At 30.3% G+C, this 14,449-nt stretch overlaps 3 protein-coding genes across 3 annotated transcripts; 1 reads left to right on the forward strand and 2 right to left on the reverse strand.

The window, feature by feature from the left end:
* The first annotated feature begins 631 nt into the window (after window positions 1-631).
* LOC105621223 (U11/U12 small nuclear ribonucleoprotein 25 kDa protein) lies at window positions 632-1,252 on the forward strand. The gene is made up of 2 exons (XM_012202692.1): window positions 632-913; window positions 1,001-1,252. Exons 1-2 carry the CDS (start codon window positions 632-634, stop codon window positions 1,250-1,252), a joined length of 534 nt encoding a protein of 177 aa, XP_012058082.1.
* A 668-nt stretch (window positions 1,253-1,920) lies between these two features.
* Window positions 1,921-2,736, reverse strand: LOC105621224 (ATP synthase subunit s-like protein). The gene has a single exon (XM_012202693.1). The coding sequence runs from the start codon at window positions 2,734-2,736 to the stop codon at window positions 1,921-1,923; it is 816 nt and encodes a 271-aa protein (XP_012058083.1).
* Window positions 2,737-4,632: 1,896 nt separating this feature from the next.
* Window positions 4,633-10,423, reverse strand: LOC105621225 (ubiquitin carboxyl-terminal hydrolase CYLD). The gene is made up of 11 exons (XM_012202695.1): window positions 9,950-10,423; window positions 8,800-8,944; window positions 8,465-8,698; window positions 7,742-7,917; window positions 7,537-7,650; window positions 7,220-7,440; window positions 6,909-7,081; window positions 6,532-6,828; window positions 6,329-6,444; window positions 6,036-6,252; window positions 4,633-4,823 (listed from the first exon to the last, which is right to left on the reverse strand). The coding sequence occupies exons 1-11, from the start codon at window positions 10,421-10,423 to the stop codon at window positions 4,633-4,635; spliced, it is 2,358 nt and encodes a 785-aa protein (XP_012058085.1).
* Window positions 10,424-14,449: the final 4,026 nt, after the last annotated feature.

Genomic DNA, 14,449 nt, shown 5'->3' on the forward strand with positions numbered 1-14,449 from the left:
ACACTGTGTCTGTGTGCACGACATTGACGATGTGAAATGTTTTGCATTCTAATCTAAAATTCAACTTATTTACGGAAATCTTCGCTAAATCCACCTGTCTCGTCCCTCGTCTTTAGGACGTTTCTAGGGAATTTCGGAAAACTGCCATTTAAATTTAGGTTGCTTGCTTCTTTTATGAAAGGATAGTAATCTTCGGATGTTACATTTGTACGTTTTTGTTGATTAGATTATTATTATTGGCTAATTTATTAAAAACACCTTTTTAAAATAGTTTTGAAGCATATTGATAATTATTTAATGAAAATTTGCCCTAAAATTCGCTAAGAAATATGCCCCAAAACTAAAAAAGTGTTATTTTTAACAAATTAGCCAATAATTTGTCTTTAAAAAGTAGAATTTCTTTTTTTGATTCTCAACATTTTTCTGAATGAGAATCAACTGGGATTGCGCTTATAATTGAAAATCCGAAATAATTCTAAAATATTTATATGGAAACACATAGAGAAATAAAAAAAGAACAACTTTAGAGATTAATATTTGCATATAATTCCAATAATGCAAGAATTTTATGAATATATAGTTCTTACGTTACAAATCTGCTTAGGTTAATATTCTAAATAGAAATGACAACATGGATAGTGTTAAAGATACAAAATTCAAATGTGCGATGAAAGATGAAGAAGAATCGTGCATCAAAATTGAATTGAAATCTGACACCACACGACTCAGTCATCAGGAATTAGTGAAACTAACCAAGGCAACTATAGACAGTCTTGTTGAGCATGAACCGTTGCTCTCTGGACTACCTTCCGATGTCACGATAGAAGAACTTAAATCGCAGATCGCAGTTGCGCAAGGACAAGCCATAACTTTATTCTTAAATCGCGGAGAATTGCCAAAGCTCGCAGTGGTGGTAATAATTTGTTATTCTTATGTTTCATAATGCAAAGAAATTAATTATATTTATCGCTTCAATAATACACTTTTCATTTTATTTCAGGTACCTCCACATAACACAATAGTGCTTGATTTAAAAAAGGCCATTAAGAGACACACAAATTTGTCTTTAAAAAGAGAAAACGTCAAGAAAAAGATAAGTTGGAAGCATGTCTGGAAAAAATATCATCTTTGCTTTGGAGACATTAGACTTTCTAATGATAACGAAAATATTAAAGCTTATGGTATTACTAATAAGGTGGAATTACATTTTATAAAGAGACGTAGGGAAAAGAATAAATTGATAAAAAGTTAACAGTGTTTCTGTATAAATTATTATTTATACTATAGAATTCCACTTGACATTTGTAATAGTGAATTAGGTCACTACATTGGATCAGTATACAAAGACTACTTTAAAATAATATAAATAATATGCATTATACCATTTAAAAATATTTACTCATCTTGATTTTTTATGTTTCTTTTTTTGTACATCTAAATTCTAATTTTATTATTTTCTCTTTATACAGATATCTATATATAATACAAAATTCTGAACCAAATATTGTTATTAAATCTAGAAAATTGGAAAAAAAGATTGAAATTCATTCTTCTTTATTTAATTAAAGAAGACAAGGTGAGTAAATACTTTTGAGTGATAGTGTAATAGTAATGTAAATAATCTAAATACAGCATAATCTAATCAATTTAACAATGAAATGATACACGTAAATTTCACCAAATAACATGACGATATTTAATTGTGCAAAATATTTATAAATCTTTATTTAACTTTTATTTATTTAACTTTGCTAATTTCATGTACAGCAGCTTTTAATGTAACAATTTAATGTAATCCAAGTGAATTCGCTATAATTTATAGTTCCTTAAGATTATGTAAAAAATAAACTGTGTAAATAAAGATAAATATCTTTTCCTTTAGTTAGAAGCTACATTACGATTCTAATCTTTTATTCGGTATTAGTCTTTCGATTTTTCTCCAGGTATAAAAATTTCACAAGTCAATCCTGGTGTACAATCCTCCAACATGAAGCAACTTAGCTCAAAAGCGACAGACTTATTATAATTCGTTACAATCAATTTCTTCAAATTCATCATTCTGTACAGAGATTCCAGGCCTCTTTCAGTGATCTTCTCACAGCCGGAGATATCCAGATATTCCAGTTCAGGAAACTCGCCTGAGATCTTGTCTAAACCCCAGTCATTGATGTTTTTACAATCCTTAAGACTGAGCCACTTGAGCTTCGTAAGACCGCATAAGTTACTTAGACCTTCGTAATACAGATCAAATCCATTGACGTCCACTGCCTCAAGGATGTAGCATGGATCATATTTGTTGGGTAATTCGTATGAGCCCTTCTTGTTTTGTTCTGTCCAGTAAGTGTTGCCCTTGAATCTGATCCGGCCGCCACGGTGAATGATAAAATGAGCGGTGGCCAGATTGGCGCCTAATATATCGTGCCTCATCGCATTGAATGCCTGAGTTAATTTGATATATTCGACCTTATTGTGCTTAAACCATTTTAAGACATTACCGAAGGCTAAGTCAGTCTCTTTGGGAGCGGCCGTGGGAAACCAGACGAATTTCTTGGGTTTCTCCGGGTCATCTCCGGGTTTGGGCATTACCGAATTCAACTCATTTTCTCGCCACTCGTGTTGTCGTTTTTCATGCTCTATGCTGTAACTACGTGCTATCTGAGCGAGTGCGTCATCCAGAAAGCATGAATGCTTGCACAGTTGTTTACCGCGTGTGAATACCAGTCGCCTCGCTAGCATTATCAGTTAAAGTGTGAATTAAATCAGAAAAAGCTTTCGGTCTGAAAACAATGCATGCCGTGCTGTATTCTAACCTAATCTGACTTGATCCAGTTGTAATTGACCAAGCAGCTGATTTTGAGTTGTTCATCTATAGTTGATACAGAATTTTCAGATACTTAGGACATGTTAAAGATTACATTAAAAAGTTTTTTACTTGGTGAAAATTTTTCTCAGAATTTTTAATGTAATTTTTAAAATTTTTTGTACATTTCAAAATTTTTCATAATTTCTGAATAATTTTATAACTTTATAGAAAGTTTGTCAGTTTCTTTTACAAATTTATCAATTGGAACATTTTGCAAAAGTATCGAAAAAGTTCACGATTTTTCTAGAATTCTTCATGTATTTCAATTTTGAAACATTATAAAATTTTCAAGATTGTTTATTTTATAATTTCTGTGATGGAAAAAAAATCTTGTAAAATCTGAAAGAATTAAAAATATTTTTTTCAAAAATTATAGAATGAAAAATCTTAGAATATTTCTGAATTTACATAAACAAAAAATTCTAAGGAAAGGTACAAAAAAAATATAAATTTTCTCACTATTTCTGAAGTGTTTCATTCATATAAATTCCAATTCATATAAAAATTAGAAAAATTTTTACTAGAGTTATGATGTAAATCTAATGGATGCATCTGCCATTCTCAAAGAAATAATGTATCTATATTGTCAATTTTTTTAATAACTGTGTGTATTATTATTACAAAAGTACACTCCTATTCGATAATATTATCATTATGAATATTATGAGTATTACAACATGACTAGATAAGTCTTCCATGCGATGTAATTAAGTTACATATGCAAATTCCAATTGAAAAGAAACCGAATATTATTAAATAAAACATGTTAAAAAATTCATTAAGAAGTATCAGTTTTTTTATGATGCAAATCTGACAAATGCATCTTCAAATAAATAAATGTCAATTTTATTTTTTATAACTGTATATTATCTGCTTGCATACAAACATATATTCCTATTTTGTACATAAATTTTGAGACTTTGGGAGTGTCTCAGTCTATAATCTAAATAAATTTATGTTTTCTTACATCGTTGCAGAAAGCTAAAAGCAAAAGATTGCACTTTTACAGTAATGCTAGAATTAACATTACTTAAGAATCGACAGGAGTGACGGGTCAACTCCGAATTTATTCGTTGCATTTTATTTACAACATATTTTGCTTCTAAGAAGAAATATTTTACAATTATGTTCTTAAAAATATTATACTAAATGAGATTATCTGCTTTTTATCGCAATGTAGACATAAATGTGTTCAATCATATTTTGTCTTATAGAAGTAACATTTTGCCACGAGATTTTTTGGCTTATGTCTTACGAAACTGCAAAATTTCCATTACAGATTGAGTCGAATTTAGCAACTTGGGCCTCAAAATATTATAATAAAACTTTTCATTAATATATTTATGTCTTAATAAATTACTTGTCTGTATTTATATTTTTATGCTCGCTATTGACCTATTTTCTTAATTATTATAATAAAGTTATCTGTATTATCTCAACTGCATTATAGTACAGTTTGAGTCTTCCTCTTCTTGTGGCCTTGTGGATTTCTAATTCAAGAGTTAATATTCCGTTTCTCTATGAGAAAGATTGAACTGATTTTCTCAGATCGAATCAATATCAAAACGATTTTTTATTTTACCCTTTTTTTTCCAAAAGTTTCGCTTTGTAGTGGATTGCAATTCTCCTGATTACGAGAATATCGCAATTACAGCGCGATTCTTTCTTTTTTCATTTTAGCTATAGTATAATTGAATAGAAATTCGTTTTCGATAGAGATCTCCATAGTCTCTCCTGTCGACTTTTATATTTATGAGTTGTTTTTCAAGTTATTTGTACATCATAACATCTGGGGATTGATACATGCACATGTATGCATCACAAAGTAGACGTTTCGCGTGTTCTGGTAAATGACGGTCGTCTTTTAATTCAGTCAAGTAAGTCCCTCCTTCTTCACTCAACCAATAAGGAAAATCTGGACACGGCACCATCTCCGGTATATTATATCCATTTTGCTCTCCTAATAACAATAAAAGACTTTACATTTAAATAAAAATCACTTAAATAAAAAACACAATTTTAATAATTTAATCAAATAACAAATAATACAAAACTCTTAGTTTTTTAAAAGACAATACAAAGATGTATAGAGCACATAAGAATCGACGTAATTAAATATACATGTAAGAATATAATATGATATATTAAATGTATAAAAAAAATTCTATAAATAACACATTGTAAAACACATTACATGTTTCGGCTCTTGGATTGAGCTTAGATAATACAAAATTCACAATCTTAAAATTCATCTCCATCATCATAGAAAAATCGTGATGAAAGTTTTCCAATTTATATAGCGATATTGATGAATGCCTCACGGAAACCATAAATTACTTGCAAACGATTTACTGATTGGAATTTTATGATATTCTAATTAAAAAAATATATTTCTAATTAAAAAAATATATTAACCAATAAATAAAAATAAAAAATCTTTTAAAATGTTATTTAAATTCTGTAAAAACATCATCTCAATAAAATACTCCAATGTGATCGCAGTTATCATTTCTTAAGAAGAATTCGTCAAATTTATAAAATTGTATAAAATATAAGAGGTAATATATCATCAAATTTATAAAATTGTATAAAATATAAGAGGTAATATATCAGTCAGATAGTAATATAATGTAATACAGTTACTGTATTAAAACTTGATAATTTATAGGGATCGAATCTTCATGAAAGAATTTTTTGAAAGATATGTTAACGGTAAGGATGACTATCACTATCTGAGAGGCAATTAATAGATTAACAAAAGGATTAGATAAGAACAATGTCAAATTTTGTTTATCAATATCACTATATAAATTGGAAAACTTTTATCACGATTTTTCTATGACGATGGAAATGAATTTTAAGATTGTGAATTTTGTATTATCTGAGGCTGGTTCAATTCAAGAGAACATGTAATGTAATGTGTTTTACAATGTGTTATTTATAGAATTGTTTTTTTTTACATTTAATATATCATATTATAATTCTTACATTTATACTTAAAATTACGTTAATTACGTTGACTCTTATATGTGCCCTATACATCTTTGTATTGTCTTTTAATAATTCAATATTTAAAAGCTTCTCAACAATAAAATGATTCGATTGATAAAAGATATAAAAATATACAAAGGGATTTTATATCCGTATTTATATAAATATGAATGAGAAATACCTTTTCTGTCAGCCATGGAATCGAAAAAACACCACGGAGCCTCCGAGCCTGGACCACATTTTACAAATGAAACATAGTGCGAAGTTTCGATGCAGACCACCGCGGATAGCTCCAAATATAGACGCGGTACGGGACAATGTTCTTGCAGAATTGTAAACTCCATAGGTACGTTTAGCTTCTTTGGTTCGTGATTTGTTCTTCGTTCATGACGGTGTACCTAAAAGAAATACATAAAATAATTTATTTTTTGATGTCTTATGTTTATATGTATATCAATCTCATGTTTTACGAACTTTTTCAAGGCACTGTAAACAGAAAGCTATACTTTCGAGGCCGACGCCGCATTGTCCATAACACTCCTTGCACTCAAATTCCGCCAATTTGCCACACACTGTGCATTGTCTGGGTGCTGCAAAACAACATATAAATATTACTGCAAATTGTTTAAAATAAAAGTGATTTCTGTAACTTGATGTACGATATAACGATACTTAACAGTCTTCAATAATATCTGTCACATCGAGCAATAATGTAGGCTGTATTTTCTGATACATTTTAAATGACTTTCCAAAGCGTGGCATTTGTATAATGAGACAGGAAGGAACTTCCTTCAATCTGATGTTACTAGTTAGAAAACTCTGCTCCAATAATTGTTGCACAGTTGGTAGATTTAAATGGTCGTCCTTTTCGACAAACAATTGGTAATGATAGGCATCCTGTCCAGAACTTAATTTGAGGAATGGTTCAGCATTCAAAATCTGGGCGACTAGCGATGTTAAGAATTCCTCCGGATCTAAATATAAAAATATATTAAGAACTTATACTATATTAGTAGAGCGATTAGAACTCATAATATTTCGAAATATAAAAGACCTTTTTCTTCGCTAGTGAGGCCGGATACTGATGATAGTTTTTCAAGCAACGTCCTAAGTTTCATTACACGATCCGCTCTGACAAACATATTTTTTCTCAAAGGGTTTACAATCTCCTCTCTCAAGACCCTTTGCACTTCTTCATATTGTGGACAATCTTTTTCATTCGGTGGACTAAAAAGTCATTATATAAAAATTTTCATAAGAGCCACACTTATTATATTTATGTAAGAAAATCCATGTTTCCTTTTGAAGAGAAATAATCTTTTTAATCAGTAAATATATATTCAATTACATCGAAAAATTAATTACCGAAACAGAAGATTGTCAAATACGCTAGTAAATGTGAACATGCTGAAAAGAGTAGCGTCCAAATAGCAGGAATTATGATGGCCTTGAATGCCACGATACTTCCCACATATACTTTCCAAGTCTCCTTTGACGGAGATAGGCCGTACTATACCCGTTATTACAGAACTTTCCATATTACCGAAATTATCGTTATTTATAAGTGCAGGTCGTTCGTTGAGCTTCTATTTATGACAAATGTTTCCATAATTTATTTTCATAATTAACAAACATGACGTAAATTAATATTGAATGAAAAAGTAATAAATCACTCTACTAACACTTTCGTAATGAGAACAGTGTTCAATGTCTGTGAATATAGCTCTGTAAGGCCTACAATGAAAATATCTGACGTCTTTGTAAGTTCCATCAGTACCTAAAGGATGTCCATTATCCTATGAATGAAACACAACGCTCTAATCTGTTCTATTGTTCTTTTATAAAATGTAAAATAGTCTATTTATATTTAATACATTCATTTCTTACTAGCTCGACAGCTGCCATCAATTTGCCAGGACTTGTACCAGGCGGTGAGCCAATCCATCGAATAATTCCGTAATGAATATCTGAATCCAGAAGTACTTTCACATTAGAGCCCACTATCAGATCTCCTTTATTTTCTACTCTGTTGAATTTCTTGGTTTCGTTTTTCTCATCATTACCTATTGTAATTAACAGCTAATTGTAATTGATTATCCGTGTTATTCAAATATTTCTATGTAATACTTAAAAGGCAATATGTAAGGAATAATCACTTTTTTGTAATGTAAAAGTATAAATATTATCGCGGAAGAATAAACGTGTTTGAATTAAAAGTGCAGTAGAGGTAGCATGTCAACTGTATCTTACTGTAATCCAACATTATGCCACGCGTATCTTCCACATCACTGTATACATTTGATTCTATATCACTACTCCATTTGTGCTCCAATACAAAAATAGGAATGTTCTGCAGTTCTGCTGCCATTGTTAAACAAAAATACAATAGTTTTAAAGCGGTTTATAACCTGGCAGCAGCCCTCTAAGAAGTCGGGCTAGGTTTTGTGCATCTATTTTTAAAATACCTGAGCTATTATTAACTCCCTCTATCGCACGGAAGAAACTAAAGTCCAGCACTGCTAATTTAGTTTTAGGGTTCTTAGGGAAAAGTATCGATAGAATAAGTATATATTTAATAAATATTTGTTGCTTTTACGATTGTAAAATTACCACATTTAAAAAGAGTATGCTCGACGGTTTGAGTATAGTTATTAATATCATTTTCAAGATCTGACTTCCCAGTTTGATGGCGTTCTTTTAGTATGTTGATAGATTCTTGGTTGTTATTCTTGTTGTCATCAAATAGAGTAAATCGTTCTAATAAAACAGCTGGTGTACTGTCAAGTACAGATTTTTTCTTATCATTATTATAGTCAGTTCCTGTATTATTTTTCGAGAGCAATACTGAAATATAAAAATATTCAAATTACATGATTATTAAAATAATGAAAAAACATTAAATTAATTAATAAATGATTAATTAATGAATTGTGATTAATGGATACTTTTTTCAATGCTGCCAGAGATTGAATCAGTTTCTTTGTAAGGTAATATATTATTTATAGTAGTAAATATTGTAGCAGCATTCCAATGTGTGGGACTAAAATATTCTTTAGTCAATAAGGATGTTTTGGACAATTCCTGATTTTCCTGTAATATACATATATACATAATTATCGTTAATTCCATTTCATATTGATGCACATGTTCACTTATTGTTTATTATATTGTAAATTTATCTTAAGAGTCAAACACTTGCTCTTTATCAGGATATATCCTGTAACTAGTATTTTGATAAAGATTAAAAAAGATATAATTTTATATTTTATGCATGCTTTTCATTTTTCAAATTAAATATTTTTATAATAAAATCTAATATATCCGGAGATAAGATTTATTTGAAATTAATCCAAATGTAAAAAACTATGTTATTTGTTGACTCATTTTGGAACTTAGTTCATTAAAATTCTATTTATTCCTTTTTATGTAATAACTATAGGTACAAGGAAAAGCTATGACTTTACAGGAGATAAACAAAATAATATGAATGTCTGAGAAATACATTATTTATTTTATTATTAATAAGAGAGTTACTTGACTTATCATTTACTTTTTACAGACATTTTATCCTTATTAGAATAGAATGACACAATTCTCGAATAATTATCAATAAAATATATTATCTTAATTTATTTTAATTTAATTATTTATATAAATAATATTGGAGAAAGAAATTTGTTATTTTCCAAAATTGTCCTCCCTAAACTCCAACATCTTTTCTGACCTATGCAATCGCCTGATTTAAATATAATTGAATTTTTTATAGTTTTAAAGAACAAAGTGAAAAACAGATTTTTTTTTTCCAATATCTTCTAAGCAATTAGAAGAGATTCTGCTAGAAGAATGACATAATATTGTACCACAACTGTTGCGATATTTTTCAAGCATGACTCCAATATGACAACAATAGCAGAATCTGTATTAAAGATAAATGACAGACTAACTCCTTATCAATAAAACAAATAATATATATATTTCTCAGATGTTCATAGTTATTTTGTCTATTCCTTGTATATGATATACTTTATTTTACGTTATAAAACTGAAAATTTAAATAAGAGCAGCAGCAACTAAAAGCGGTTTTAGTCAATTCACCACTAGTTCAAGGCCAAAGTAATGTCCCAATCCAAGCTGCGGCACAGGTCCGATGTATCTGACAAACGCCAATTCTCTAGCACGTCTATTAGTGGGATCGGAGCAGTACCAGGCCACGTCGTTCACAGATATAGTTCTTATCTGCTCGCACAGAGCCTCGTCGTTTGCCAGTCGGATTCTCTCCTGTGGAGACTGAACAGCGAACAGGTACTGCCAGACCTTCGGCGACACGGAGATCAGGTCGTACTTGTGGCAACGCCATTCTGTGCCACACCAGGTCTTAGATCCGCCAACGGTGTCGGTCACGCGTATCCTCAACACGCTCTCCCTCAAATCCTCCAGTGCTTCTACAAGCATTCCCAGACGTAACTTGTTAACGTTTACGTCGCACGCACCGAATATCCGTATCAATACCGTGTCTTGCTTGGCAACATAGTGCTGCAGGACCCGGCGTTCCTTGCTATTGTCTTCCATGGCCCGGTTTTATTGCACGATCATCACCAGGTCGAGAGAAACATTGATCTTTGCTTGTCAATGTGATCGCCTGTCAACCTCTTGACGTTTACCTCGTCTTTCCACTTTCCTTAAATTGAAAATTACATTTGATTACTTTTGATCAACTATTTTATCTTCCCTCTGAATTTCTGACTCTTCTTTTCTTGTATTACATGTTTCGTTAGATCGTAAATAAAATTTACTTTATCATTTGCAACTTCACACGTACAAGATGAGGACAAATACGGAGAAATCGGCAAAAATTGAAAGCAGAAGGCTGTCAAATTGGCTAGGGAATTTCTTTTTTGTATTTGGACGTGCGAGGTTATGATTTCTTTTTCCTATAATTCAACATATGAAGTTGGCCGCAAATTATGATCAAATATTAAAACTCGCTCCGACGCTTCTATCTAAATATATTCATATATCATAATTTTATTCGAAAAAAATTATATAAATATATATAAATTATATAAATATATTTTAATATTTACATTGTATATTTAATTTATAATATACACGTATAAATGAATATGTATAGGCTATAAAGCGTTTTCATCTTTTTAAATGATTATCTTAAAAAAAAAAATCATTTTCAAGAAATATATATTTCACACAAAAATTATAGTTTTAAAAAGGGACGAATGCGATTGGATAATTTTCTTTATATGGCTATATGAATTTATAGATCTGTTTTTTATTACTGCACTCTGAACTGATGCAATAAGTTGAACAAGTGAAACAAATGTATATTTGCACTAGTTCAGAAAGTGCAGTAATAAAAAACCAAGTATCAATTATGAAACTTTTTCTTAGGATAAAAAGTAAAAAGTGGAGAAAAAATTTCTCCATTCACTTTAATGAAATTTTCACTTTTCACTTTTCATCTTAAGCTGGTTCTATATTAATTGCAAGCTGATCGCAAGTTTGTTGCGACAGCCAATATGAAACGTTGATTTCAAAATGCAAGTTCACAGGTTGGCTCGCAACAAATTTGTGATCGGCTTGCAATTATATAGAACCGGCTTTTAATGATAAAGTTTTATGATTGATATCTAGATCTTGCAATGGCTGCGTTCAGCAGACTCAACAGTTTTACAACCGTTTTATGATTCGTCATGCTGATTAGACTTTTAGATTTAAAAGAATAATCCTATCTTAGCGAAGAATCATAAAACGGTGCAAAACTATTGAATCTGCTGAACGCAGCCATTGTAACGCAATTGAATACTCTGTAATGCCCATATCACACTGCAATAAAGACTGATTGCGATTGAGGATTAGAATTCAGCCAATTAGAACGAAACGATTAAAATTAAAACTATCTGATTGGTCGAATTCTAATTTTTAATTCGCAATCCTCAATCTCCAATGTGTAGTATGACTCAGGTATAAAGCTTTGTGTTCACGAAGCTAGAAATCGATCCGAAATCTCGGACCAATTTTTAGCATCGTAAACATCGGACTTTAGGTCGGAATTAGACTATGCATTGAAGATTGAGATTAAAAATTAAAGATTGAAAGACCAATGACAACAAAGGAATTTTAGCTTCTATTTTTTTATTGGTCAAATTTCAATTTTTTTATTCTTCAATCTCAATGCGTAGTTTGATTCTGTCTTTGAAATTGGCTAATTACTAATTAATTGAGAGTGCGAGGAGAATAATCGACTATGATTCATCTATTCTTATGGCTTAAGCCTTAAAACATCTATTGTAGATCCGAACTAAAACGAATATATAAGAAAATATTTCCCGTTTAAAGCATAAGAAAATCAATCAATCAGAGTCTTTTATAGAGTCTTTTCATAGAAAGGAAGAAAATAAAGAGTCTTGATCGATTAATTTTCTAATGCATTAGGCCCTGCGCACAATGGAGGAAATATTAGGAATAGGAATAAATATTAAGATTTCAACCTATAAAAAATCGTATATTCCGATGTAATTGATATCTGATCTCATGCGTTATGCAAGATTCTGTGTTTCTGCCATTATTGTAGAAAACGAGATGATAGCACAAGTTGCATGCCCCAGGTCTTTAACTCGCGATCCGTAAATCCGAATTCGACTCCATCGATTCCACCTGCGCGGCGCAGGATGCGCCTTATGTATGCGATTTTTCGCGTTTAGGAGAACACCCCGCTCCACCTCGCGAACAAATACTAAAATTGTGTTTTCGCGGAGAACGCGGAGCATCCGGAACACTATTGCTCCAATACGAGCAAATACGAGTTATCTATAATATCCTGATTCAGTCAATGGCATTTAAAGTTATATAGACCTAAAAGGCCTATTGTGAATTTTACATTGACTCGATACGAGACAAAACTGTGAATTAACTACATGTGACCTCGAAGAGGCATATACTGGATTAGTAGATTAATCATATGATCCTTATGAATGGTTCGGAAAACAATATAGGGGTATAAAGAAGAAGAAGACGTAAGCAGTAAGGAAATCAACATGTTGGATTGGCTACTGCTTACATTATTGCGTTACGGTCTTCATTCTGATTGGCCCATTCGCATAGTGCTCGTGTCTTACTGCTTAATTCTTCTTAGTGGACCATTGCCATGGATTTTATCTCTCTCATTCCGCATAAATCGTCACGGCTACTACTTTAGCGCGAGATTCTGAACATCCTGTTAAAAATTTAAGCAGAACCATTACTCTCAAAACAATGTTCTTAGGCGAGTCACCTTTTAGCGCATGCGCATTGCAGCGCTGGTGAAATCCAGTAATGTATATACATAGAGTGAAAAAGAGGCGTCCTATAGTTTTGGCGGGATTCGATCAGATCTGGCAGTAAGAAAGTTAATGAGGTACGTAAAATAGTACTTATTATAATATATATTTGTACATACAATATATAATGGAATTCAATGTCGTTAAAAGAGCAATTAATAAAACTTTTTAAAATTCTTGGTTAGATGAAAACTTTTTTAAAAGATGATTAGCTCCTTAGAATTAAATAAAGCTTTTTGTACTGCGTGTAATATCAGCATTGCATGTCGTAAAACAAATTTGTTAGGACATTTACAAATGGTTAAACATATGTATGAAATGAAAGATCTAAGCTTCAAAAATATCGATAATCTTTTATATAGTGATAGAAAAAAAAGAGCGGAGATAAAGTTAGCAGCATTTTTTACTGCATAATATTGCATTAATACAGCTGATTATTTAATATATTCAATAAAAGATATTTGTTCGGAACCTAATATCTACAAGATTTATCACTATGGGTCGACTCAAGTGCAGCAATATTGTTAAAGATATTTTAATATTTATTTAGTTAAACGAAAAGTTATCCATTTGAAATTTTAAAAACGTAATCGATTAGCTAACGACATATTTTGATCATTTGTAAAAATTCGAACTCATTTTCAATCAGGAGATATTAATTGTATCAATTTTTAATCTGATTTAAGACATTTCGAATTCCATAATGCACAAAATTTATATCCAAAAATAAATAATTAGTTATAATTATTTCTGTTCATTGAATTATTAATTTAATATTTAATTTTTTTCTCTCCTTTCCTTCTGAGAAGAAAAGGATGAAAGATGAATATTATAAAAAATTATAAAAAATTCAGCCAAACAGGCCTGATATTAATAACTATTTATTTTATGCATGTTTATATCATTTACATAATGTTTATAATTTTATAAATGTTAATATTTAAATAAAACATTAGAATTAAATTATTGCACAATATAAAACGTTAATTTATTTTTTACTTTTAATATTTTTTATACTTAATCAAATATTTATTTTTATTTATATTTATTTTTATTTATTTGGAAAAATGTAAAATTTCTTTTCTGAAAATTGATAAGATTTTTAGCAGTTTTCCTTTAGCAACAAATATTGATATTCCATATAATTTCTGTCAAATTATTGTGCATATTATTATATCCATTTTTCTGTGTGTTTATTCATTTAATCTCACCTCCTTAACATATTTTTATAATGTAATAATGAAGTTAGGCTAGTTTTATT

The sequence above is a fragment of the Atta cephalotes genome (assembly GCF_000143395.1).
Source record: "Atta cephalotes unplaced genomic scaffold scaffold00032, whole genome shotgun sequence".
Taxonomy (NCBI): Eukaryota; Metazoa; Arthropoda; class Insecta; order Hymenoptera; family Formicidae; genus Atta; species Atta cephalotes.

What these genes read in the sequence shown, in the direction of transcription:
- LOC105621223 (XM_012202692.1), top strand. Translation starts at nt 632, where the DNA reads ATGGATAGTGTTAAAGATACAAAATTCAAATGTGCGATGAAAGATGAA. An exon ending in TGCCAAAGCTCGCAGTGGTG is followed by an intron (nt 914 to 1,000) that starts GTAATAATTTGT and finishes ATTTTATTTCAG; the next exon opens with GTACCTCCACATAACACAAT.
- LOC105621224 (XM_012202693.1), bottom strand. Translation starts at nt 2,736, where the DNA reads ATGCTAGCGAGGCGACTGGTATTCACACGCGGTAAACAACTGTGCAAG.
- LOC105621225 (XM_012202695.1), bottom strand. Translation starts at nt 10,423, where the DNA reads ATGGAAGACAATAGCAAGGAACGCCGGGTCCTGCAGCACTATGTTGCC. An exon ending in ACTGTTCTCATTACGAAAGT is followed by an intron (nt 7,441 to 7,536) that starts GTTAGTAGAGTG and finishes TGTCATAAATAG; the next exon opens with AAGCTCAACGAACGACCTGC. An exon ending in GACAGATATTATTGAAGACT is followed by an intron (nt 6,445 to 6,531) that starts GTTAAGTATCGT and finishes GTTGTTTTGCAG; the next exon opens with CACCCAGACAATGCACAGTG.